The sequence below is a fragment of the Passer montanus genome, unplaced genomic scaffold, assembly GCF_014805655.1.
Source record: "Passer montanus isolate IOZ18808 unplaced genomic scaffold, ASM1480565v1 scaffold22, whole genome shotgun sequence".
Lineage (NCBI taxonomy): Eukaryota > Metazoa > Chordata > Aves > Passeriformes > Passeridae > Passer > Passer montanus.
Genome location: NW_024366815.1, coordinates 3,002,791 through 3,027,254, shown reverse-complemented (window position 1 = coordinate 3,027,254; position 24,464 = coordinate 3,002,791). Strand labels below are relative to the sequence as shown.

The window sequence follows — 24,464 nt, the reverse complement described above, 5'->3', positions numbered from 1 at the left end:
GCAGAAATGGGAAAAGCACAGTACTCTCCAAAGATGTTTGAGGTGGTGTTATTTGTGTAATGCTTTGTGAGTTCAAATGACTTGCTTTGTGATGAGATTTTGTAGAATAATATTTCACACAAGGAATAAAAAATGTATTGGTGTTTCATACCATAACATTAAAGGTTCTGCCAGTCTCTGTATTTTGACAGGTGAATTTGTAAGGATGTGCTTGGCCTTGTGCATCGTGTGCTGTGTGTCTGGGTAAACCTGACTAGATTCATGAAGGGCAGAATTCTTTCTAAGGAATAGAATACTGGAATAGAAACTCAAAATAAACTGAAACAGAACTTGTGATTCATGTAACTACACAGATTTTAGTTCTTCAGTTCTCCAGCTCTTCAGGTTCCCCTTTCCCCTGCCTTTTCTTCCCTATGTCTGGCCATCTCAGTCTGCAGTCACCAGAGAGACCATTGAAAATTGCTGCACGTCTCTTGCTCCCACAGTCAAACTTGCTCAGCACTTTGGAAACAATAGCTGCTTCGTTGCTGACTTGCGAAACAATAAAGTTTAACATATCAGCAACAATGCATGAAAAATGTGATGAACAACCTTCCACAGGAAGAGGTTTTTCCATTCTACTGTGTAGGTATACAGAATTTATTGGTGTCAGAAGTTAATAAGTAAGAAATCCTTCTTCTTTTGTGCTTTATCTGCCAGCTCAATGCTGAGAGAACTAAACTGTGAGATTTACTAATAATAGCAGGAAGGAAGAACCCTGTTAAGCATAGATAGATAAGTTGGAATGACTTGTGTGTGTAAATTCCAAGGTTGTTTTTTCCTCTCCTCAGCCCTTTTTATAGTCACCTTTCAGAAGAGAAAAACAAAAGAGAACTTCAGGAGATGAATCTCACTTTCAAGGGAGGATTGAGGGAGAAGAGGCAGATGCAAGTTAGAGATGCTATAATAATGGTCATATGAAAGGATTGTCAAGATGTGAGACATGGCCTTGAAAATTTCTGTTTAGTTTTCTTATCCTAGCAGTGAATCATGTCAGAAGAGACTTGTGGAACTGACTCACTCTATGTCCTATTAGTAGCAGCAGTCTCAATCTTATATGAGCTGCTTTAAATTTTAAATGAGGTGCAGCATCACTACCCTTGCAGATGCTGCTGTCTCAGCACTTGGGGGTGGGTTATTTACAAGGGACTCAAAAAAGAAGTTGCAGAAAACCATTGTTTTATTTTACAGCAGTAAAAATCGTGGATCCTAGCCAGCATGTGTATTATTTTAAAACGTTCATATCTTCATTGCTTTGTTGCTTTTTCTGAGATTATTTTGATTGTGCAGAGTTTGCTTTACTATTTTATCCCTGTTGAAACCAGGACAGCATCCCTGCAAAGTACTTTTATAGCAGTATTTTCTATTCTGAGACCCTCAATGAAACACCTAAAGGGCTGCTAGGTTTTTTACATCAAGGAAAGTAAACTTTCTAAGATAGAAAAACACATCCAACAGACAAAATATAAACTTCTCATTTACATTATTCTGAAAAACGCTGGAATTTTCGGCATCTTTTTTTTTGTGGACTGAGAGATTTCAGTCTATGTTTGAATTCTATTTACAGCAATTTAGCAAAAATTGAAAACACAATTTGAACATTCCTTCATGTTTTCTTTTTAGACCATGTTCTGCCTAAACTGAATGATCAGTCTAAATTATTGGAAACTGAAAGCCAGGCGTTAATTTACTTGTAAAACAAGTACATCTTGTGCCTCTCACATTGCAATAAGTGGTTTGGTTTAGTTAGGACAACACACTTCAGGAAGTGCTGCATTGTAGAGGTGATAACATGAAGTAGCACAGTAAAATTGAGGGGAGGTTGTATGTTTCTTGGCAGCATCACAATCTATTAGATGGGTAGAAAGGATAGCATGAAAGAGTCAGTTTATTTTGAGGCATTGGGTTGCTGTGCTGCTACAAGATGTGCAAGTGGACCATAGGCCATTTGCAGGGACCTCTGTGAGAGGAGCAGAGAAGGAGGAGTAGTGTTGCCCTCAGAAAGCTGGATTAGTGCGCCTGCGTGTCTTTTGGGTCCCTGGTGCCAGTGGAAGCTGTGAGCAGCAAGAGAATGAGAGAGTCATGTTACCACAAGCAGGCATGAGAGTGAGTCCATGTACAAGCATGAACTGCGTGGTTAATATGAATTTCTTGTAGCCTGTGTCTATGAGATTTAATTAGGAAAGAGACCATCTCCAGTATGTTAACTGTAGAAGTCAATATTTGCTGAGTAGGGGAGGGATATGTGTGTATGTATGCATAAGTGAAAAATCCAGGGGTAAAAAAAATTCAATTAAAACAGCATGTGAAGGAAATAAATGAAGGAAATACAACTGCTAGGTAATTACACATGGACTGACTTGTTCTGATAATGTCCTACTGTATTGTAGACCTTTCACCTTTGTCAAGTTTGGAAGGGGAATTGCAGCATGGGGGCCCATTTGTGTGCAGAGCAGAGAGGAAAGTGTTTGCCCACCCTGATGGAAGGCTGGTCATATATGATAACATGCTGCAGTATGTCTTCATGTGATCTGTCAGATACTTATTAAGAGAGGAACTACAACAGGTCTTGAGAGCTTTTAGTCTCAGTAAAGATTGGTGCAACAGGAATTTGTCAGAAAATATAGATCTGTAGTTTCAGGAATTGCCCATTTCCTTGATTAGTTAAAAAAATCAATTTATTTCTCGTAAGTGATTCTCATTCCTTACATTCACTCTAAAAGGATATTGCATAACTGTTGTTCTTTATTCTCAATATATTATTTAATGTGAAAGCTGCGTTTCAGCATTTGATCTATTTATGTGCTCTTTGTACATGTGAAGAGAGACTTTCTTTGGATTTGGTTCATTGTACCTTAAAAATAATTTGAATACCGCAGGTTTTATTGTAAACAATGAAGGATTCCAACCCTTGGGTCATTGCCGGTTTTTTAAAAAAACACACTTGGAATTGCTTCAGTAATTATCAGTGTTCTCTTATAAAACTAATTAGGCTTTTCCTGTGATGGAAAGAAGATTAAAGGTCATATAGTTCAAAATAAGTTTTTGGACATTTCCAGATAAAGGAAAATAAACTCTCATTAATAAGGTCGACTTCTTAAATGTTCGTGAGTTCACAAGGGGGTTATGAGCTGAAGAGAACCGGCAGGAACAGTATTATGCAGATAACAACTCTTCTAAGAAACAGCAATTTTATTCTGCAGTCTTTGTTAAGACTGAGTGATGTGGTCTGGCCCTTGAACCTGACATTGAGTAAAGTGCAGCTGACAGTGTGGGCAGTTGACATTTTCCTCTGAAGACATGCTGTTTTGAGAAATACACAGTAGCTAACAGTATCCTCCAAAACTGAAATGTGCTTTGAAATAATTAAATTATGTTTTCTTTGTGTTACATGTTAGTAAAATGCAATAAGCACTGGAGAAGTGGAAACTTCTTTGTATTTTCATTGGATTCTTGGTTTATGTACTGAACAAAAGAAAAAAGTGTGTGCATTTTTTTTTCTATGATTTGCACCTGTATTAAGTATTGAAAAGGCATAGTGGATAGCCACTGGAGTCATGATAAGAGGTATTTTGTAGTAATCAGACTTGTGTGCATTTGCTCACTGTGCTTGTTCCATGCTGTGTTTCAAAGCACAAGAATTCAAGGAAGTGTGTCGATCATGAGGTCACCAAATTCAAGCATATCAGGAAATGTGTGTAGCTGAATCAGATTTATTAAAGTACATCCTTCTTCTCCATATGGTATTAATCTGCCAGTTGTAGTATGTATCAAGAAAATTTTTGAATGGGTTAAAACACAAGTGTGTAAGTGACTCTGAGCTGTTTCCTTCTGCACAGCACAATAACCTAGATGATCAAAAATTATCTTTTGGCCAGTAGCATCCCTTAACCTTCACCCCTTTGCTTTGTTCTTTGTTCAGATGGTTAGGTGTTTTCCATCTGCACCTCTGTGGCAGGAGAATCTATGCTTGTTAATTTGAGCTGACTTCCTAAGGAAGCTGGGCTTATCTGATAATGTGTTGTCTGTCCCCTCACCCTTGTAGTAACCTTTGAACACACTGCTCAAGTTCCCTTCAGTCAGGACGAGGAGGTGAGATCTCAGCATACTGTGTCCTTACAAACTTGATGAAACTCGGCATCTGGACAGAAAAAGCCTTCTGAGGAAATGGTTGCAGAGTGAAGTCAACTTTTACTGTACTGCAGTTCCGACCTTTCTAGCATACCTTTTCTGATGTCTAATAAGGCCTAGGGGTAATCTATAATAATATTTTCCTAATATGCAACAACAATAATCATGAACAGGCTTGCAATATCCCAAAACATATTAAGTCTATTTTTGGTGGTATTTGGGTTCACTGTGTTTCTCAGAAGTTTGTTTTTTTGTTGTTACCATCTGGAGAGCAGTGCTGTGCTCCTAGTAGTCATTGCTGTGCCTGTATTTAAACATGTACTCGATGACTAATTGATATGGCAAGGACTTCCAAAATCAGGAGTGAGACACCAAATTTTCCTTTGAAAGTATCTTCATTCTTCTGAAAAATCTCACGCTAGGAACAGTGAAAAATGCATGAAAAAATACTCTGGTAGGACTAAGAGTTTTTAAGTTAACATAGTTTAATTGAAAACAGGCATAAATCAATGACAGCAAAAGGCAGAGTGTCCAAAATGCGTATTTTGCTCAAAAAACAAGAAAAGCTGCCTAATAAGTTACCTTTTGATTGTGGTGGAAAAATATCATCAGTTCCTACAGTGCTTCTTTGCTTTTTATTGCCCTTTCAGCCCACTGCTCTGCCTGACTGCTCCACCTCTTCAGTATCACTGTGCTTTTTTCTCTCCAGCTCATTGGTCCCAGCAGAGGTATTCTTCCCAGTGGTCTCTGTCTTGTTCTTATTTGGTGGGGATTTTTTGTTTTACGTGAGTAACATGATGGGGTCTTGCATTGTACTTTCCAAATCCATCTCAAAATTGTATACATTGTACAAATACGAAGTATTTGATATCTGCTTCTGCTACATATTTTCCTTTATTTCCAAAGGGAGGTCCCGAGTGTCTCAATTTCTGTGTGTGTGTTGTTCACACACAGTACCTGTTCTCCAGCAGGTACTAAATGCTTTCGTAAAATCATCCTTGAGTTGTGGCGCTTGTTCATGAATTTGTCATCTCTCATGTGTTTGCCAGGGAAAGGTGCTTCTCATGCAAATTGCCACCTGGAAATACCCTGCAGCTTTCCCAGTCTGCAGCTTGCTTATTTGTATTTCCATAGTATCTAACAGTCCTGGAATCAGAAGAAAAAAAAAAAGAAAAAAAAGGAAGAACTAAAAATACTGGAATACAGGTGCAATTGCAAGTTGGCCTTAGAAGCTGAGACAGGTGACATACTCCATCTGGGGTGCACTTTTACAGTTGTTGGTAAATTTCTTGCTAAAATGATCGTGTCTGTAGGTGGTGCTTGAGACCAGGAGCTTTGAAAACGAAACGCTGAAGTGTTGATCCTTGCACTGAGCTTCTCTCCTGACTTCTCACTTCTCCTTGCAGAGGCAGGCTGGGGAGCCTGCAAGATTAACTGCAGTATTTCAGAGGTGATGCTGCTGTTTGGCAGCTAGAGGAAGCAGTGAGGAGGGAATTTTTCTTCTCATGGTTGACAGAAAAAAGACCCTAACAAAACAAATGTCTCATAGGATTGTAAGTTTGGCCTTGTGTACTCCTGCACATTTAATGAATAATATATTAACACCCTGTCTTTGTTTTCTTTTCTTCTGCAGCAGATTAGAAGACATTTGGTGCAGATAGGAAACTTGAATTATTTTATCAGCTTTCAGAAAAAGAAATAGCAGACTTTTAAATTAATTCCTCAGAACTGGGGAAAGCCAGATTCCCAAATGGGACTCAGTCTCCGTTTATAAACAAGTTTCGGTGATTCACGTCCTGCAAATCTTCTATAAAGTGGAATAATGCCATGTTATAAAACGGAAAGGGAAAGCCTGCATCTAGATTACTAGAGATTTTTGTCTCAACTTTGGAAATTTTTTCAAGGAGGTGGAAGAATGTACTCTATTGAAAAACAGCCAAGCTCCCTCTCCCAGCTAGCTTTAAAGTCATAGACTGAAACCTGTGGGATCAGCTGTGCTAAAGAAAGGCCGTTCATCTTATGTTTCTGTGTTCATTGCCTTTACTGTCAGCTGTATTGGCTATTTGCTTGGTTTCCCAGAAATGTGTACGTCTGGCATGGTTTTTCAGATAGGGGAATTTTATTGGAAGCTTTCAGTTAGCAACAGTAGAATGCATAACTTGATATATGCATTTTTACCTGTATGTGAGTGTTTTCTTTCACTTTGAAGGTTAAATTAGTATCCTTCAGCAAAGACAAGTAAAATGATCTTTCTCTACCTGCTGAGCAGAGTAATTTTTCTTCTAGAAAGGTTTGATATAGACACATACATAGCACCTGCATTTCTGACTGATCATATTTGGGATGATAGCTGTCTAGTATTGCCAGAAATGCAGCCTCTTATCATTCTGTACAATATTTTGGTGGTATGCTATGTAATAATTTTCCTTGAGAGCTTTTAATACCCCATTTGGTGGTAAATTGTTATGATACCTTTAGCTGTGGAGCAAAATAAAAATTTTTACTTGAGAAAGTTTATTGACAAAGAGACTTCTTCATTTGCCTTTACTACATATATTTTTACTGATTTCGTGGTTTCATCTAGAATTCTCCACTTAGTTTCCTAAATCTTTTATATAAACAGATTTCTTTTCAGGTATCTGCTTCTGGAGCAGAATTATATATATATAAAGTCCAGCAACTAATCCTCAATTCATAGACATTTTAAAAAAATGTTTCTGGAGGCTTGTGATTGTCAGATCAGGCTGCAGGCAGAAAGCAGGCTGGGAAGATTATTGATTTTTTTTTCTTTAGCTGGTTTGTTTGTTTGTTTTCAAAGTGGTTTCCAAGCACTTGACAATGAAATACATTCTGAGACCAGAAAACTCAAAAGTACAACAAAGCTTTGCAGAACTTTTGTGCTTAGAGAACTGGTATGTTACAACTGACTAAGAAAACACTTTTTTTTAAAGAGAATTGAGCATTTGTTCAGCTTTGCTGAAAAAAAAAATACACAGAGCCAGTTAAGCCAAGAAATAAGTAATAACGAACACATTCAGAAAGAGACATACCAGTTAATTTTCTGCTTTCCCCTTTAAGAGGTTAAGTCTAAAGAGGGCAGCTATCTTAACTGCCCTCATTTTCTCTGTCACAGAAACTTTAACCTTCTTTACAGCTGACAAGGTTTTGAAGCAAAGCTGTCCTCACGTATTTTCCCATTATTGTCTTGGAGTACTTTTCCCTTTCTGATCTGTCTGATCATTACTAGATGCACTGACTGCATCAAAATGTCTTTAAAGTAGTCCATTATGACTATCGAGCTCTTTTAAATATTGGCCACCAACTGCTGGCTCCAGTGGTTAAGAATCTGAATCTAACTGTTCTTTTGCTACTTTGTCTGCATTAAAAGAAATTCAGAATTTCTTTTTTCTGACCACAGGTGCAAGGGTAGTATGACATGATGCCCTGCATGGAAGTCAGGGCATTCCCATGTGCTGTGCCTTCTAGCATGTATTATGAAATCCTGCTGGTAGTAGATGCTTTTAAAGAAAGGCAATTTACACTGAAGCCTGTCATTCAAGCCTGCTGTTATGGCATGAATTTGCATGTGAATACTTTCTGTATGCACCCACAATTTTTTTACTGACCATAGATTTGTGGGAGGCTCTTTCTGTATTTTAAAATCTTAAAAGTGAAAGACCTTTTCAGGCAAAGACTTTAAGGTGAATTTGCTCTGCAAACATACTCATGCTCAGTCAGGAGGTTTGCAGTATATTTGAGGATGAGATTGGAGTCTGAAGTACTAAATAAACAGCTACGTGGCAGCTTTGTACAGTATCTCAGGCTGGATCACACACTGATATTGAATCAACAAGGTCTGAATGTAGGAGAAAGCAAATATGGCATGGGCTGTGTAAACACACAGGTTTGCCTTCAGAAAGTTCCTTCATTGTTCTTGATAATGCTCAGGCCTCAGGGCAGAGATATTTCAAAACTGTGGATACAGCAGCTTTGGTTCACGGAGAAGTGTTTATTCCAGGAATGATCAGAAATCTAAAAACTGAGACTGGGAAATGGTGAAAAAAAATTGGAGTTTTTAAGGGAGGTGCTATTGGAGCTCTGATATCAGTCATCTTCTATGTAAGAGGTTGGTGCAAGACAAAGGATAAACTGTTCTTTGTCTGCTGGGGATAGGACAAAGTAATGTGCTTAAAATGGACGAAGAGATCGTTGTGGAGCACATTTGGAATGCTGATGATAGTGCCAGTGAAGTGGCATGAATATATTGCCCAAGGAAATGAGATTGTTATGGGATGTGCTATTTTTTAAGATGGCCAACTGGTAGAACTGGTTTAATTCCAATAGCTTTTTCTGGTGGAGACAATGGACTTAACACCCTTTATATTGTTTTTAAAAACAAAGACCTGCAGTCTAAAGACATTCATATTTAGTAAGAACTGCTCTGGTTGCACTCCAGGCAACCATGGTCAAGGTTTTACCTTCTTTTGACAATGTTGAGCTCTCTTGTCCTAAATAAATATCCCTGCTTCTAAGAGTACCTCTGTCTAGAGGATAATATGCTTTTCATATCTTTCAGGGTAAGGAAAAACATCCATGCCTTGTTTGAGTTAGTTGTGAACTGATGGAAAGCAGCTTTCATCCAAAGAAAGTAAATTTCCTATTTTTAAAGTACTTCAATGATTTTGTAACTTTTTAATTAAAACAAGCCTATAAATGGGAATCTTTTCTCCTGACTAATGGCATTTAATTATGTGACATGCGGCTTCTAATTGCCAACTTTTCAGCAAGTTATAAAATGTGAATAAGAACATAAGAGCTAGGAAGTCTATTCTTGTTACAAAAGATCATGGTTTACAAGACTCTCATCGTACCCTGCATGAGACTACATAAGTTCACTTCTGTGCCTGACTCTGAAACTGAAATTAAAACTGTGCTTTAGTTAGGAGAATTTGGTATGACTCAGATTTCTTGTAATACACTGCTATGATGTTACTCTTAAAACTTCTGCAGTAGGAGGACAACTCAGTGAGGTATGTGTTGAAAGAGGTGCAAAATACCAGATTTTCCTAAAACACACATGCACACAGACACACACATAGTTGCTGAATCTACCTCATAAATCTGGCATGACCAAGCAGGTTTTGCATGTATCTACACAGGTAATGTGTTTAGAGATTTGGGATTAATATGAAAGGCTTGGGATTTAATTAACATCACAGTTCAGTTCTCTCTTCTTCAAGTGGTATTAGTGCCTTTTAATCTTTCCTTGACTTTGCCAGCTGATAGAGGACTGTCAATTGATTGTGCTATAGAGCTTGAAATTTTGGGTTTGGACTTTTCTGCAAACCAGAAATAGCCTTTGAAGAAGCTCTCAGAAACAGATAAAATTTGCATATACTTCACAGACTGAAATAGAAATCAGTCATTTTATTCATGTAGCTCCCAGGCCTGGCTGAATGGTATTCGCTTCACTGCCAGAGGTTTGTGAGCAAAGTTTAAACCTGTAGATAACAATCCATATTTTCATTAATGACATGGAGAAGTGCAATATGAGTACCCTGAGATATACCAGAATGCAGAGGGGGGAATTTGGCACAGAGATTAATACATTTTATGTGCTGGTTGGTTCTTGATTCATCTTTACCTAAATTTGTCAACCTCTGCTCCTGATTTGGCTTTTAACAAGCTGCACAGTATGGATATTACAAATTAGGAATATATGAAAAATATTCTCTGGGGGCAGTGTAGCTTATATTAGTGTATGTTTTGTGAGGTTTTCAAGTGATTTGAGAACATGCTGAAATTAAAATAATAACTAAGTTTTATGGGTGCCCCTCCATATGTAACAGCGGTCCTGACCGTAGCATTTCTCTCATCTCTTGTGCTGCCTGGACCTTTCCTTCATCCTGGTTATTGCAGACCAAGAGAAAGAAGAGAAATGGCTTCTGTGAGCAGCTCTGCATTATTTGGCTTAGTGCTACTGTGTTTCTCCTCACACAGTGCAGATTAGTAACAGACAGAAGAGCATTTCACGCATTTCCAGCTGTCCCCTAAGGGAAGATTCCCTAAAAAAAAATTAAAAAAAAAAACCAACCAACACACCAACAAAAACAAAACAAAACAAAAAAACAACAAACCAAGCTCATAAAAATACAGGGGATGAGGGAGCACAGACCTGGTGGTGCAGGAAGCTTCTGTGTAAAGGGGCTTTTTTTAAAATTACAGAGACTTTTAGACAAAGTTTGTTATTCTGATGATGTTTGCCTGGCTTTGGAAGATATTTCTGAGTCAAGGTCAGAAGCCTTTCAAAGTAGAATCCTGGACAAAATGGGAACAAAGCTGCTCTGTAGGACAGGTTGGCTTGGTCATATTCTAACATGAAGATGACTCAGCTCTTGCTGTTGGTTGCTGAGAAGACCTCTGGCTACATGGTCTCTGGAAGGGTGCTTATGTCTTCAAAGATTTCAGGTAGCAGGGAAACCATGCACCAGGTATTGACTGAGATTTTGGATAGGTTTTCTTGCAGTTTTCCCCTTCTGAGAATAAAATCTGAAAGTGGTTGATGTGTGGGTGGAACTGAGTGTGTTCCCAGGGCCCTGCTGAACAGCTGAGCTTCTCTTTTTAAAACAAGAAACTTGTTAAATCTTCAGTGAACACACTAAACATAATATTCCAGATAAGTTTTTATGTTACGGTCGGTAGTTTCAGCAAAAAGTATTTTTTGATAAAGGAATGGCTCACTTTTTTTTTCTCCATTATTTTTCCTCCAAGGGTTATTAGTTAACACTGGATTGAACCAGTGATCCTCGGTGATCAGATCTGGTTCGGCAATGTCTAGGGCACCCCTTAGGTTTGAATCACAGCTTTTTGAAAATTGAGCAGAGGAAAGAAGAAAACAGATGGTGTGTTTGGTCTTAAGTGCATAAATTAATCAGAGGACATTTCCATTCATGGTATACAATATCCTTTGTAGATATGGCATTTAATCGAAGATAAAGAGGCTTATCCTAGGAGAATACTCTGCCATGTCTGTTCAGTTCTGATATTAAATAGTCCTGAAGAGTACCTATGAACTGTAGAGTTTTATATTTCTCTGATTCTTGAGGAAATATCTTAGAGAAAATGCATGAATCAAGGAGTTGTTGTAACAGAGAAGAGGTTTGTTTGCCAGATGAAGGAAAAGGAGTTGTTATGCCGGGGAACATTACTGAGGAAGAAAAGTATATGGAACAAAAAGTGGCATTTGTGGCATACCAAGTCCAGAATTTAAAACTTTGGGGTTTTTTTCTTTATTTCTGTATTTAATTTTAGAACTGACCAGCTTGTTGGAAGATGATGTTTACTCTTGCTTAAAGCTGCTATTCTTAAAACAAACAGTAGAAGAATGTGGAAGAACTCAAGCCTCCGCTGCCTTTTAGCACTAGCTATTTTATGCTTAAGAAGCTTAATATCTAGCCAAGAGATAGGTAAGTTCATTGCAATGCAATTCACTAACTCATTTTTCTCTGTAGCTTCTGTACCTTGTAATTTCATTGCTTTCCTACTATATGTATGTTCAAAACCTGTCACCTCTGTGGCCCCACACCACCATAGGGATGGAGGCAATGCTAGGCCTGGTCTCTGCTTTCCACCAACACCCAGCAGCATCTTGCAAACCAGTGCAAAAAGGAATGTTAAATTCTCCATAGTACCACTGATAGTCTGCATATGCATTGATGTAGATGTCTACATTGAAGCCTTTGTGCTGTATACGTTGGATCTCTTCAACCGTTTCACACCTTATCATTAACTGTCCTTCTGTCATTAATTGCCCTCCATGTATGACATGGAGGACAGCAAAAAACTCATTAGGTTAAAATAAAAGCTTGTGGTTTTGCCATTGGCCCAAAGCCTGCTTATTAGGCTAGGCAAGGAATGGGTACTGTGGAAAGAGGCAGCTGCCTCTGTTATATGCATGAGTATAAATCCATACCTCAGGTATCTCTACAAGTCTGTGAGTCTGTGGCTGTCTAATCAGCCACACAAATCATTCAACAGTTTTAAAATATTGGCCAGACATGCATGCAATAAAAATTTAAGAAGAATGGCTACAGATGTGAAAAAATGTTTTACAGTTGCTCATTTTTTACCTGCAGTTTTTTTACTGCATTTTTTATATGATTTCAGGCTCTCCCAGGGACCCCCAGAATTTGAAATGTGTAACGCACAATTTACACAAAATGCTCTGTACTTGGGATGTCTCTTCTAGAGGAAGACATGGACAAACTGACTTTTGCTACACTACCAAGTAAGTCTCTCCACATACCTGGTTAAAAAATACGAAATTGTGATGAAGGTACAGTTTTTTCTCAGTCACTGTCCATGGAAATTGTGATGCTGTTGTTTCCCAGCATCTCCCCACCAGTTTTCCTTGGGTGGTGCTTCCCCTAGGCCCTGTTAACTCAGGCAATGGCAGGGTTTCTGGCAAAGCTGTTCCATGCTAATAATTTGCCTGCCAAAATCTTCTTGCTGTTTTCAAAGGACTGGAAGATGCTCTTATTTACTCAGACTTCTCTGTATGTCTGCCTATCCGTTGGTCAGAGATTTCATGAGGGATATCTTCAAAACAGGTTCAGTCCAAAAGGAAATGAGAATTGGAAGCAATGAATCCTTATGTTGTGGGCCAAAGCAGTAGAGTATGACACAAGTTTGAGATTCACGTGGATTTTATGTGGAAAAACATGAACAATCAGTGACTGCCTTAGAACCTTTTATAAATTTTAAGCTGTATTAGAGGAAACATAAAAATTATTTTGCAATTGAAACAGCTTTTCTGAAGTGAATGCAAGTTGAGAATTTTGAGAAAAGTTTAAAAAAACTTAAATCTTCTGTGTGTTTTTTCACTAATGAGAACTACATGTTCAATTCCCCATGCTGTGGGTCTGCCAAATACTTATCATGTGCTAGGGATGAGTTCAAATCCATTCTGCATCTTGATCCTACCCCCAGTCCAGATATTTGTACTGTCTTTTTTTTTTTTTCCTGTAAATTCTGCAGGCAGCCCAGACTTTTCCTTGGGGTCCCAGGGCTTGGCTGCACTTAGTCCACCTACATGCTTGATTTTCTGTGTCTCATTATTCCTTCTGCATTGCCAGCTATCATTTCTATTTAAAAAACACCATATATATGACTCTGTGGCCAGAGTTCAGAAGTGCAGAGTTCATGAGGTACTGCCCTCTGAACAGGAACAATCATGTAGCTTCTGCTGTTTCTCCTTAGCAAAGCAGGAGAGGCTGGGGTCCCTGAAGCAGAAAGTCTGAGCAGACATCCCTGAGGGAAAGAGGTTTTGTTTTTCAGTTGCCCAAACATCCTCTAATAGTATCTCAGTACCAAAGAGGAACAGCCTTTCTGAGCACTCAAGTCTCAGCTGGCCTTTGCTAGCCCAGAATCTTGTGAGTTCAACCCAAGTTCTTGACTCCAGCTGATGGGAGCTCCAGGGTCCTGTTCCAGTTCATAAGTGAGTAACAGTCCTTCAGCAGGAAGTCTGGCATTGTTCTCTCTGCTTTCCTTCCTGCCGTCATTCCCCCAAGAGGAAGGTCTGGATTTTTCCAAACTTTCTGACTTTCTAGTTGCATATCAGTGATAATGAGCAAAGGGACTTGACCCATCCATTATTGTTTCCTGTATATATCTACATCTTAAAGACAAAAGCCAGATCACATTGTGCTGAGCACTGCACAAACATTAAGCACAGGCTACATTTTCACCTGGGATCTTAGGAATCCTCTGCCCTGCTTTCTGCTCTTTTCCTGTGAACTGAGCAGCAGAAGGAAGCTAAAAGATTGGACATGGGTATTAATCCTTCTCTTTCAACTCATGTGAGGGCGCTTGGGTTGAAAAGAAATGGAGGGAGAGTGAGTCAGGAAACACAAAGGGAAGAGACAATGCTATTAGGCTTGGTTTGGGTTTTTTTGTTTTTCTTATTTTAAAATGTTGATTCATGGTGACTAGATTTCAGAAACATGTCTTTTGTTGACCTCAAGTTTAATTAGATATTAAGAAATTTTTTTTTCACATAAAGGGTTGTAAATTATTGGAACAGACTGCCCAATGAATTGGTAGAGCTTTTGTTGACCTCAAGTTTAATTAGATATTAAGAAATTTTTTTTCATATAAAGGGTTGTAAATTATTGGACCAGACTGCCCAATGAATTGGTAGAGTCACCATTCCCGCAAGTGTTAAAAAGCATGTGGATATGGTACTTAAGAACATGGTTGAATGGTGAACGTGGTGCTTGTGCTAGGTTAACAGTTGCATTTGATGACCTTAAAGGTTTTTTGCAACCTTAGTGATTCCATGATTCTATGATTTTGGTTAAAAAGCAAGATCTTCACTTTGAAGTGTTCGCTTAAGAGCTGATTGGTTGCATTATGCAGCCACTGCATAATCTACCACTATGATAAAAGTGACTTGAAAGATGAGGGAATGCCATTAATCTGACATTAACCAAAGCCCAAGCAAGTCTCACTCCTTCACAAACTCCATATGGAATTTTCTGTTTATTACAGAGAATTTGTGTTCTATTAGTGTGCAAGAATAGGACTTAACTTGCCTTAGCTTCCTATCAGCTGAAATAACTGCTTAATCCTGTTTGTCTTTCTAGTGACCTTACCCCTCAAGCGTGTTTTAAAACTAAGGAGAGAAGGGTTGAAATTCCAATTCCAGAAAGCTCCATCACAGTGACAATCAGAAGTTCTGGAGCTGCTTTTGCTACCAGAGAATTTGTAATTCACCAGAAAAACATCTGTAAGTATCAGGTCATATGTGTGTACCTAAGGCATTTATACTATGTTTGACAGCTTTTCAGATGTGTATGCTTGCAGGTTTCTTTGGCAGCATTCCTGTATCTATAATGTTGATATCCTGACTCCATGAAAAGCTTCCATATATTTTCATAAATGCTTTTCTCTAACCCTTCAAGAGAAAGAGTACTCCTGTTACACATAGTTCATAACAGAAAAAATCAAGGGCAGAATGTGAGGAGGAAAACAAAATACAACAATGTTATATCCCTCACTCTTTTCCCTTTTTAGTCCTAGTTAGAAATTAGGAAGCATTTGTAAACAAATTCCTAAACTACTTCCATAAGTAAATTAGATTTTTTCCCGCTTCCTTCCAGGCAAAGAAGGAAGTTGTAAACAGAAGATGGCAATGACACAATCTGCCATGCTTGGTCTAGTTTTTGCCTTTGCTTTGCCTGCTTACGGCTTCAGTGTGGTCAAATTCTAATATCAGTAACACTTCTTATCCATGGTTCTCTTTCCAGTCAAGAGCAGCTCAAGAACTTATACAAAATGCAACTCAAAAATATTTGGTGTACATGATAAATCTCTCAGGTTCATCACAGGTTATCGTGAGCAGTGTGTTGATTGTGCTGAACGCTTTGCAGGCTCTCAGATCCTTGGTCAGGACTAAAGTTGGATGTATCACACATATTTTTAAAATGTTTTCATTTGCACCAGGCCCAATGAACTGCTATAACCCCTGTATTACCAAGGTTCTTCCCTGTTTCTCAACCTCTTGCTTCACCACAACACATTTTTAGAAGAGATGCTTCTGTTTAATCTCCCTGTCCTGTCCGTGTCAGGATCTCATGCCCTTAATACTTGTTGTAGCTTAAAATCACTTTCACTGTGATCTTCAAAACCTCATGTGAGCTTGTTCTATCTTCCTTGCTACTCTCCCTTTTGTTGCAAGTCCCCACTTCCCTACTGGTCTCCAAAACATACTTCTTCTTTTGGGGATTTTTTTTTTCCACCATTCCCCCTAGAAATCTCATGCACATTTCAAACACTGCTACCATATTTCCTTTATCATTGTGGTATTGAATGAAGGTTGGGAAAGATGGGATATCTTCCCTACTATGCGTTGTGAAGAGTCATATTCACAATTAATTACTCGCCCATCTATATGCTGAGGTATTAAAAGAAAATGCTGCCTGATGATTCATCAGCACTTCTGATTTCCTGAGAACTCTCATGCTCAAGTAGCCACAGAGCCTTGTTCTAATTACAGAGGTTGAGTAACAAGTTTGTGTGGCTACTAGCCAGTTCAGAGCACAGGGATGTGGCTGTTAAACACCTGTAGGGCTGGTGCTGCTGGCTAATGACCTGAATATGGCTTTTTTTTTTCTCCCCCTGCCTCTTTTTCAAGCCTTTGTTCCTGTCACCCCACAAATTCTTAGTTTAATGCCTGACTTTCCAACTTCCACGTTAAATCTGAAGTGGAGTGATAATGGATCGGTCTTCCCATATGGACTGGATGCCCTTTGGCAGATTCAGATACTCCGAAAAGAAGCTATGGAAATAGTCACACAAGTAAGTCCCTTTCTTCTTTTATGAAAAATATATGTACAGTTTTTGCCTTTGGTAATGTTCTGAGAGGTCACTTGAACAAAAATGGGAACGATGAAGATAGTGGAGCTTTGCAGAACCCGAGTGTAATCATGCTTCTGGCAGGTAACTTGTTAAATTTCACAGTTTTGGGAACACTGGCTACTGAACTGTTGGTACTTAATCACAGCAAAATTTGGCAGATACTTTACACCTTTGTCTCTATATCTCCAATAGTGTCTCTAGTCTTGGTCATGTCTGAATGCTCAGCTTGCTTTTTTCTTTTTTTTTTTTTAATCAGAGTTCTTCCAGGCCAGTTTGTAGCTCTGTGCTATAAATTTTAATAATGGAGAAAAGACGAAAAGTCTGGGACTAAAATTAGAAGAGTTTTATTTTGGAGAAGTTGGAACATTTTGCTGCCCATGAAAAGCCCAGGGTGCAGTAAAACTGGACACAGTTTTACTGTGTAAAACTGGACACAGAGCAGTGTACCTCTTTAAGTACTTGGGAATCCTCCTGCTCTCCCTCAAATGTCTGCCCTCTGGTATTTCTGGCTGACAGTCTACCTAGCTGTTGGGCTGTTTAGCAACTTGAACTTTTGTCCTGGTAAATTCATAGCACAACTAAAAGTTAGGTGGAACATTCCAATAATCAAAATAATCAAACACTCCAATAATCAAATTATGATTTACTTCACCAAATTTGCCATTCTATTGACACTTTGGAGATTATAGGCCATTGTATTAACAGGTGTTCATAAGTTCTGTCTTGGTTGATTTCTTGTTGCAAAACTTTGCAGGTTACATACTACTCAAAACTGACTGGTGAAGATGTGATTCTTTCTTGGAACTGGACATCCGATATGCCTTTGGAGTGCACATCACACTATGTGAAGATTCGCTGTTACATTAATGCAACACAGTTTGTCGGCCCCAAGGATTGGAGCGACTGGAGCCCAGCAGAAGTGATCCCAGGTATGTTTGTTCCCTTGCAACCACATGGACTTTTATTTCTTTATAAGAACTAAGCCAAGGTCAGAGGATGAGCATTAGGTGGTGATGGGCTACTGTTTGAGACTGTTTTGATTAGTGAAAACACAATCACTAGTTAATGAAACCTAGGAAATATTTATTTGTATGCATTGGAGTGCTCCTCTGTCACATTTTAGCTGATCAGCACCATGTTTATAGCAAATTGTTCATGTTTGGTTTTTTTTGTTTGTTTGTTTTCTTCCTTCTCTGCTAGGAAAAGATACCGAGCCTGGTGGAAGTGGAGTGTTTCCTCTGGACCCTGTGGTGGCAGTGGGTTCAGATTTGACGTTCTGTTGTGTCCATGAAGAAGATCAGCACATAACAAATATGACTTATGGATCAAAATCCTACACAATGATGCAATTGAGCCGTCGAAGCCATGCCATCAGAGTGCTAAATGCCAGTGTTTCAAATACCAGTGGAACAAATGTAGTGTGCAGACTTGAAAATGGGTTGGAAGGAAGCGTCGTGTTTGTAGGATGTATGTATCATGATTACTAACCTTAGGAAAATTAAAATCATTTTGAGATTCTTACAGTTCTGCTAGGGAAAAAATACTATTGTGTTTTTTTTGCCTCCTGGGAGAAAAAGTTTTGAAGTTTGGCTTTGAAATTGGACTAGGGGTTGTACTTGTTTGATTTCACTGTAGAAAGGTCAGTTCATGGAGGAGACACCAAGTCTCAAAGTATGAGAATGTGTCCATGTAAGCCCTCTTTAGAACCTGCCCCAGTGCTTCTCTCATTGGTCTCATGTTCTAAGGTACTTTTTCATGATCTGGAATGCCAAGTAGTTTACTGCCATGTGAATATTCAACCCCTGTCTCTACCAGTCTCTATCAGTTTAGGTTTCCAGCTGTTCTAGTATAGTCCATGACTAGGTGAGAGTAAGAGCAAGAACAGTAAGTGCAAACATTCATTTACCAGTCAGTCAAGTGAAGACCACAGTTAAATTTGCAGCAACAACAGATGTTCATCCAGGGCAGAAGCTCCTTGGGAGATAATTACAGCAAAGGAAACTAGGCAGTAATTCCTGTGCATTCTTCTAAAACATCCTTTTACTGTTTTCTTTAAAGATACTGACTCACTTTGTATCTTCTCTGTGTAGCCATGCAAAGCTCAGACATATGTTCAGAAACAGATACCTATTAAAACAAATGGCTTAATGTACCTCGTTCTTCTTCCCCAACATTGGTTACTTTAAAGTTTTTTATGTTTTTTCCTCACAGGGGATTTGAGTTGTCACCTTCCAATAGCTGCTTATTAGAATCCCATTCGCTATTACAAATGCCTGCCTTTGAACTTAAGGTCCTTGGGGTGGAGGAAAAAGACAGGAGATACTGGAATAATTTTGAAAGCATGTTCCAATCACCAGCCTGTGCATCCTGTCATTGACTTGGTCTGATAAGGATTCACTAGGAAATGCAAAACAGAATTCAGCCTTTTATTACTTCTCAGCGATATACCATTTTTACGTTATTTGCGCAGAATTTGCTTTTGTGGGAAAATCTTCCATGTAAATAGATCAAGAATGAAAGCTATGACAACCACATAGGATTTTCCTTAACTTCTTTTTTTTTTAACAGATGGGATGCCAAGTCTGTTTCTTACCAGTGCTTCTTTTTGTAGTACCTGCTTAGTGGGGTGAGGTCTTGTTACGGTCCTTTTGCTGGTGAGGGGAAGAAAACATGAAGGAAGTAAATATGTATACACACCACTTTGGTTAAGCCTAGGTCTATCAAAACAGGCATTTTTTTCTGGCTCACTGTTCTTAATCTGAGCTAAGTCTGCCACCCTTGCCTTGTGTGTTAATTCCCCTTCTCCAGGGCAGAGAGAAGGGGATAAATCTCTGCGTGGATATTGTTGCTCTACCTTTGGCATACACTTTTCCAGTTTCATACACCTTAAGTGTACAAAACCTGAAATCAGTGCTCTCCCTAGTCTCATGTTTGCATGGTTACCTCTCTCTGGGAGCATTGCCTATGTTTTCCAGCAAGGCACTCATCACTGCTCTAGTGTGGGCGCAAAGAACAAGACTTAAAAGGAAAAGCTGGACACTTCCAAAGCCATGGTGAAGAGGATGAGCCATTCAGGGCTTGCTTTAATTTTCAAATTCAGTTTGGAATTCATGCTAAAGGGCCTATTTTCTTGACACGACTTGTTTGGAGAATTCAAGCAGTGGTGGGGCTGACATGTTAGAAAATGTGATATACAGCCGACAGCATTCCTGCATTGCTCAGCAGCTGAACTGATGCTCAGAATTTCAGAAAACTCTTGGCATAGTTTCAGTGAAATACTTCCAGGTCAGAGCCTGGAGCTTGTGAACATGTTTGCATGAGATTTGCCAGATTACCCACCCACTTAGAATTCTAGAGTCAAGTGTTAGTCAGATGGGGCTGATAATTATCCATCTATTTTATTGTCATTTTTTAAAAGCATATTACTTCTGTGGTTGGGGTGAAGCTATTGCCATGTATTTTTGAAGCATGCAATCTAGACCCAGCAAAACAAAAGAGCAATGCTTTCAGGAAGCCAGTAACCCAAATGTCACACTAGGATGGCAAAACATCAGCTAACTGTTTTGGTTTCCTTTCATGTTACAGATGCTCCTGATATTCCCCAAAACCTCAGCTGTGAGACACCCAACTTTCTGATCATAAAATGCACCTGGAAACCAGGCAGGCCCAGTGGACTATATGGAGAACGAAGAAGAACAAAGTACAGTTTATTTGAAAGGTAAAATTAATCAGCACTACAAGGAGTAAAAGAATAAAACTGGAATACCTTTATTGCTGCCTAGGACTTACTGCACCATACCTATTTAAGTGTGATTGCTTAGAGCCTAAAATACTTTCCAAGAGTTTCAGCAAGCCGTACCTAAGCTAAATTTGGAAAACCCTGGTTTAGGCCTCCAAAATTCCAGTGGGAATTAAGGATGACTTTCCCTACGATTTACGCCATTATGAACCCACAATCAGATAAAGGGCTTAGTGTATCAGGCTGCTGCCAACATGTAAACAGGGCCAGTATGAAAATACAGGCAGATAGTAGGAGTCAATCACTAATTTTTAATTTTTTTATATGAAACCTGGGTCAGATAATTTCACACATTTACTAAGCTTCTGCTAAGCACGATGACAGAAGTTCACTGAGAAACAATTGTAAGACAGGTCATGGGGCGTTTCCCAAATGCCACTAGGGAAAATAGCAGTTAGCCTCCATCAGTTCTCATGCCATTAGGAATTAGAGCAAACAGAGTAAATGTTACCCATAAAACATTGAAAAGGACAAATAAAACTGGTTTCACCCACAGGAAGCAGTCAACTAGTGTCCTACTACATAGTCTTTAAGGCCAGGCCATGTAAAGCCTTAAAAAAGAAGAAATATTGGAATAGCACTTGCAAAGTGCAACCACTTCTTTGGTGGTTGTCATTAGACGTTAGTGAGGAGTTAACAAAATTCCTATGGTGAGAGGAGGCTCCTGTGTCATTCCAAAGGAGCAATCAGGGAAAGAAGCCAGGAGAGGCCTGAGTCACACAAAATGATGAGAAATGGAGTCTCATGGTGGCTTAGAAGCACACTGGAGGCAATGAGGTTTGAATTACAGTCACAGATGTCATCTAGTGTGCCAGTGCTAAAAAAGCCACTGGGTAGAGTGCAAAGAGGTGAACAAAACAGGACAGATATTCACAGGAGAGGAGCTTCAGTCACTGACTACCCATGTTCATCTTATAAGTAAGAACATTGTCCAGTCTTGTTTTGCACAGCCCAAATCTGTGAGATTAATATGATGTGTTTCAAGATAAATACTCTCATCCTTATTGTCAGCCCACACTGAACTATTGAAATGGAGCACAGTGTGGAGGGAGCTCAGAACTCAGCTAGAACACAATAAAAAGCCTGAAAGAAGAAGTTAGTTAAACTTGTGCTACTGAATGAGAGGCTTACGCAGATTGTAATTAAAACAGATATATGTACTATGTACAGATACACAATTTAGATTTTATCCCTAAAGATGCACCACTGTTCTTGTCTGTTATCAGACTGCCTCTCCTGCTTTTGATTAAAAGACAGCTGGGACTAGTGGATGTATTCCAGGTAACAAACCTGAGTTCATATTTGACAGGGCTTATAGAAAGACAATGCATTTAACATCTCACTAGTTCACAAAGCAATTAAGAAAATTCTTTAAATGCAAATGTATGCTGATCTGAACAAAGATACATTAAATCAGAATCTTAGCTGTGACTTGTAAGGTGGTTTTACAGGACCTACCTGTTTTCCAGGCTTTTGAAAAGTAAGAGAATAGAAATGTTATGCTAGTGGAAGAGGACATTTTCACGTGAGAACAGGGCAAGTCATGACTGATGCCACTTTAAGCTGCTCTGTAGTGTTAGATATACCTCTGCAATCAAATCCTTCTGTAAGCCATGTGAACTGAACCCACCATTCTGTACCATGTTTTCCATCTAGAATTCTGATTGCTGCTGGGAATTAACTTACTCAAAAACTAAGCTTTTTCCCTTCCCTCTTTACTTTGTAGAACATCCGGTAAAAATGTTTCATGCGAAGTTAATGAAATGAACAGAGACAATGAAATGAACAGAGACCATGTTTGTGGCTTTCCAGTACTTCCTGATCAAAAAATCTATGATTTCATATTAGGTGTCTCCAATCCTATTGGGCAAGCACAGTCCTCTCTTTTGGTTGATATAACTCAAAGAGGTAAGACTTATGACTTAAAATGCTGCTTATCATGGAATCTCAGAGTGGCTGGGGTTGGAAGGGGCCTTAAGAATCATTTAGTTCCAGCCCAGCACACACACTCCCCATGTCCCACCTCCTGCCATGGACAGGGATACCAGACACTGGATCAGGTTGCTCAGGGCCCTCTCCAACCTTGCCTTGAGCACTTCCAGGGATGAGGCATCCACAGCTTCTTTGGGCAAGTTTATGTTTTATTTCATATTCTATTACACATCAACAATTAAAATTTAGGTGTAGGTTTACGAACCTGTATGTAAAGGACCCTGTATTTCAGTGTTGGCTTATAGGACAAAATATTACACAGTTTTACAGCAGCAGGAGTTGGAGCATTAAAAAAAATAATGTGAAAAGGCAGAAGGTAATATCAGGACTATTACCTGCTATTGGTAATAGCCATGGTCATCTGCTGTCAGGATTTGGAGAAAGAAGTAAATTCTCTCATTTAGACCTTCAGTTTAAAAAAGGAAAGGAAGATCACCACCTCTGTAGCACTGCCTTCACCACCCTTTTCTCCTCCACAGTCATGGCTGAGATTTCAGGGATTCCTATTGGTTACAGTATTCTGCTGTTCTCCAAAAAACTGAATTAAATATGAGGATAGTACATTTTATTTGGTCCGGTCCCTGTTCAACTAGTCTGAGATTAGAATTGTCAGAGTAAATTGATGGAGTTGAGAAAAGGATAATTTGTTTCTGCTAATTATTAACTGGGCTGTTTCACACCCAGGTGATATGCTGCTATTTCCCATTTGTTTCCTTTTCTTTCTTTCCTGCACTGTCCAGTTAATTTCCAAAGCACAGTACATATTTCCTTAGGGTATCTGGACCAAATCCAGCAATAGATTTATTTTCTTTTCTTTGATAGGTGTGAATGTTAGTGCTGAATATTATTGAAAAATTCCATGAAGGGAATTTTGGGGTGGGGACACTTAGGAATCCTTCTTTGTCCAGGTCTGAAAATCCTGGCAGATTTTAAGTACTAATTCAAAAAGTTCACAGAAGTTGAGCAAAGTTCAGTAAATTTCATCCATCACTTGTGATCATCTGCAATAGCTGGTGTTTCATTCTTTTGATAAAATCTGTTAGGAGGAAAAATGGTTTTCTGTGTCTCAGCTCCTTATCATGTGTGCAGTACATGGCACAGTCTTAAGTAAATCTGTTTCCATATTTGATAGCTGAGAAGATAGTGGGGAATGAGAGTGCTTGCAGGTGCTTTCCCAGTGCCAGTTTTCCCAGTTCCAGATTGAAACACTTATCCTTCTGTTTCTCTCTGATCTTCTAAAGTAAGATTTTTCTGAACTATTGTAAATGGGTTTTTTTCTTATAACTGAAGGTTCTTTCTTTATTTTTAAGTTCATCCGAAAGCCCCGGAAAAGTTAACTGTTACTGGGAACAACTCTACAAGCATCCAACTGCGTTGGTTTATAAATGGCAGCTTTGCTGAGACCAGGCTTCTGTGTCAAATTGAAATTAGCAGTAGTCACTCCGAGAGAAAACTGGTAAGGATTGCTTTTAAAAGATAATTTTTTTGAACAAATGCTAAACTTTTTCGCTGAACTAATCACATTACAAATGTATTTCTCACTAAGAGCGTCATTCTGATGGTCTTATTAGATCATTAATGTAGTAATGAATAGAAGTTCATTTACTAAAGTAAGAAAAATTCTTGCTCATCTCTGTTATTGCCTGTTTTGGTTTGTTGAGGGTTTTTTTTTTTTTATTTTGAACACTAGACAGAAGCCAAATTATGTACCATGTTATTTGGTAATTGAAAGGGGTGCATGGTGCTTTATGCTGATCCTTTAGGTAACAGTCTGTGTGCTTTGTCCTTCCTAGTGTAAGGTGTATTAACACACTCTTGTTCCAGGATGCCTTGCTGCCCTGCAGACTTCCACACTGGCTGCTTCAGATCTTGAAGTCTTCAGCTGAATTTCTCCCTTTATTTTTTCCCCTCAGAGAACAGTTCATTTGTTTGCTGTCAGCAGTTGACATGCATGTGGCCATAATAGGCGACTGCTAAACCTGCTCACATGTCAGTGATGTAGAGGCAGGGAATGATTCTCCCAGGGGATGCATCAGTAGGTAAACTCCAGTTTAGGTGGAATAACTTCTGCAGCATGACAGAAGGT

General features: G+C 38.9%; 1 protein-coding gene across 4 annotated transcripts in view; it reads left to right on the top strand.

Annotated features, from left to right (window-relative positions):
* LIFR (LIF receptor subunit alpha) overlaps positions 1-24,464 on the top strand; it is a 53,591-nt gene that overhangs the window by 8,579 nt on the left and 20,548 nt on the right. For all 4 annotated transcript variants that reach the window (XM_039709945.1, XM_039709942.1, XM_039709944.1 and 1 more), the window contains 9 exons: positions 11,482-11,636; positions 12,337-12,457; positions 14,814-14,956; positions 16,364-16,527; positions 17,342-17,516; positions 17,788-18,054; positions 20,173-20,305; positions 22,113-22,294; positions 23,689-23,834. In XM_039709945.1, the coding sequence (XP_039565879.1) occupies positions 11,555-11,636; positions 12,337-12,457; positions 14,814-14,956; positions 16,364-16,527; positions 17,342-17,516; positions 17,788-18,054; positions 20,173-20,305; positions 22,113-22,294; positions 23,689-23,834 (1,413 nt within the window). In that variant the 5' untranslated portion in view covers positions 11,482-11,554. The remainder of the gene's footprint in view (positions 1-11,481; positions 11,637-12,336; positions 12,458-14,813; positions 14,957-16,363; positions 16,528-17,341; positions 17,517-17,787; positions 18,055-20,172; positions 20,306-22,112; positions 22,295-23,688; positions 23,835-24,464) is intronic.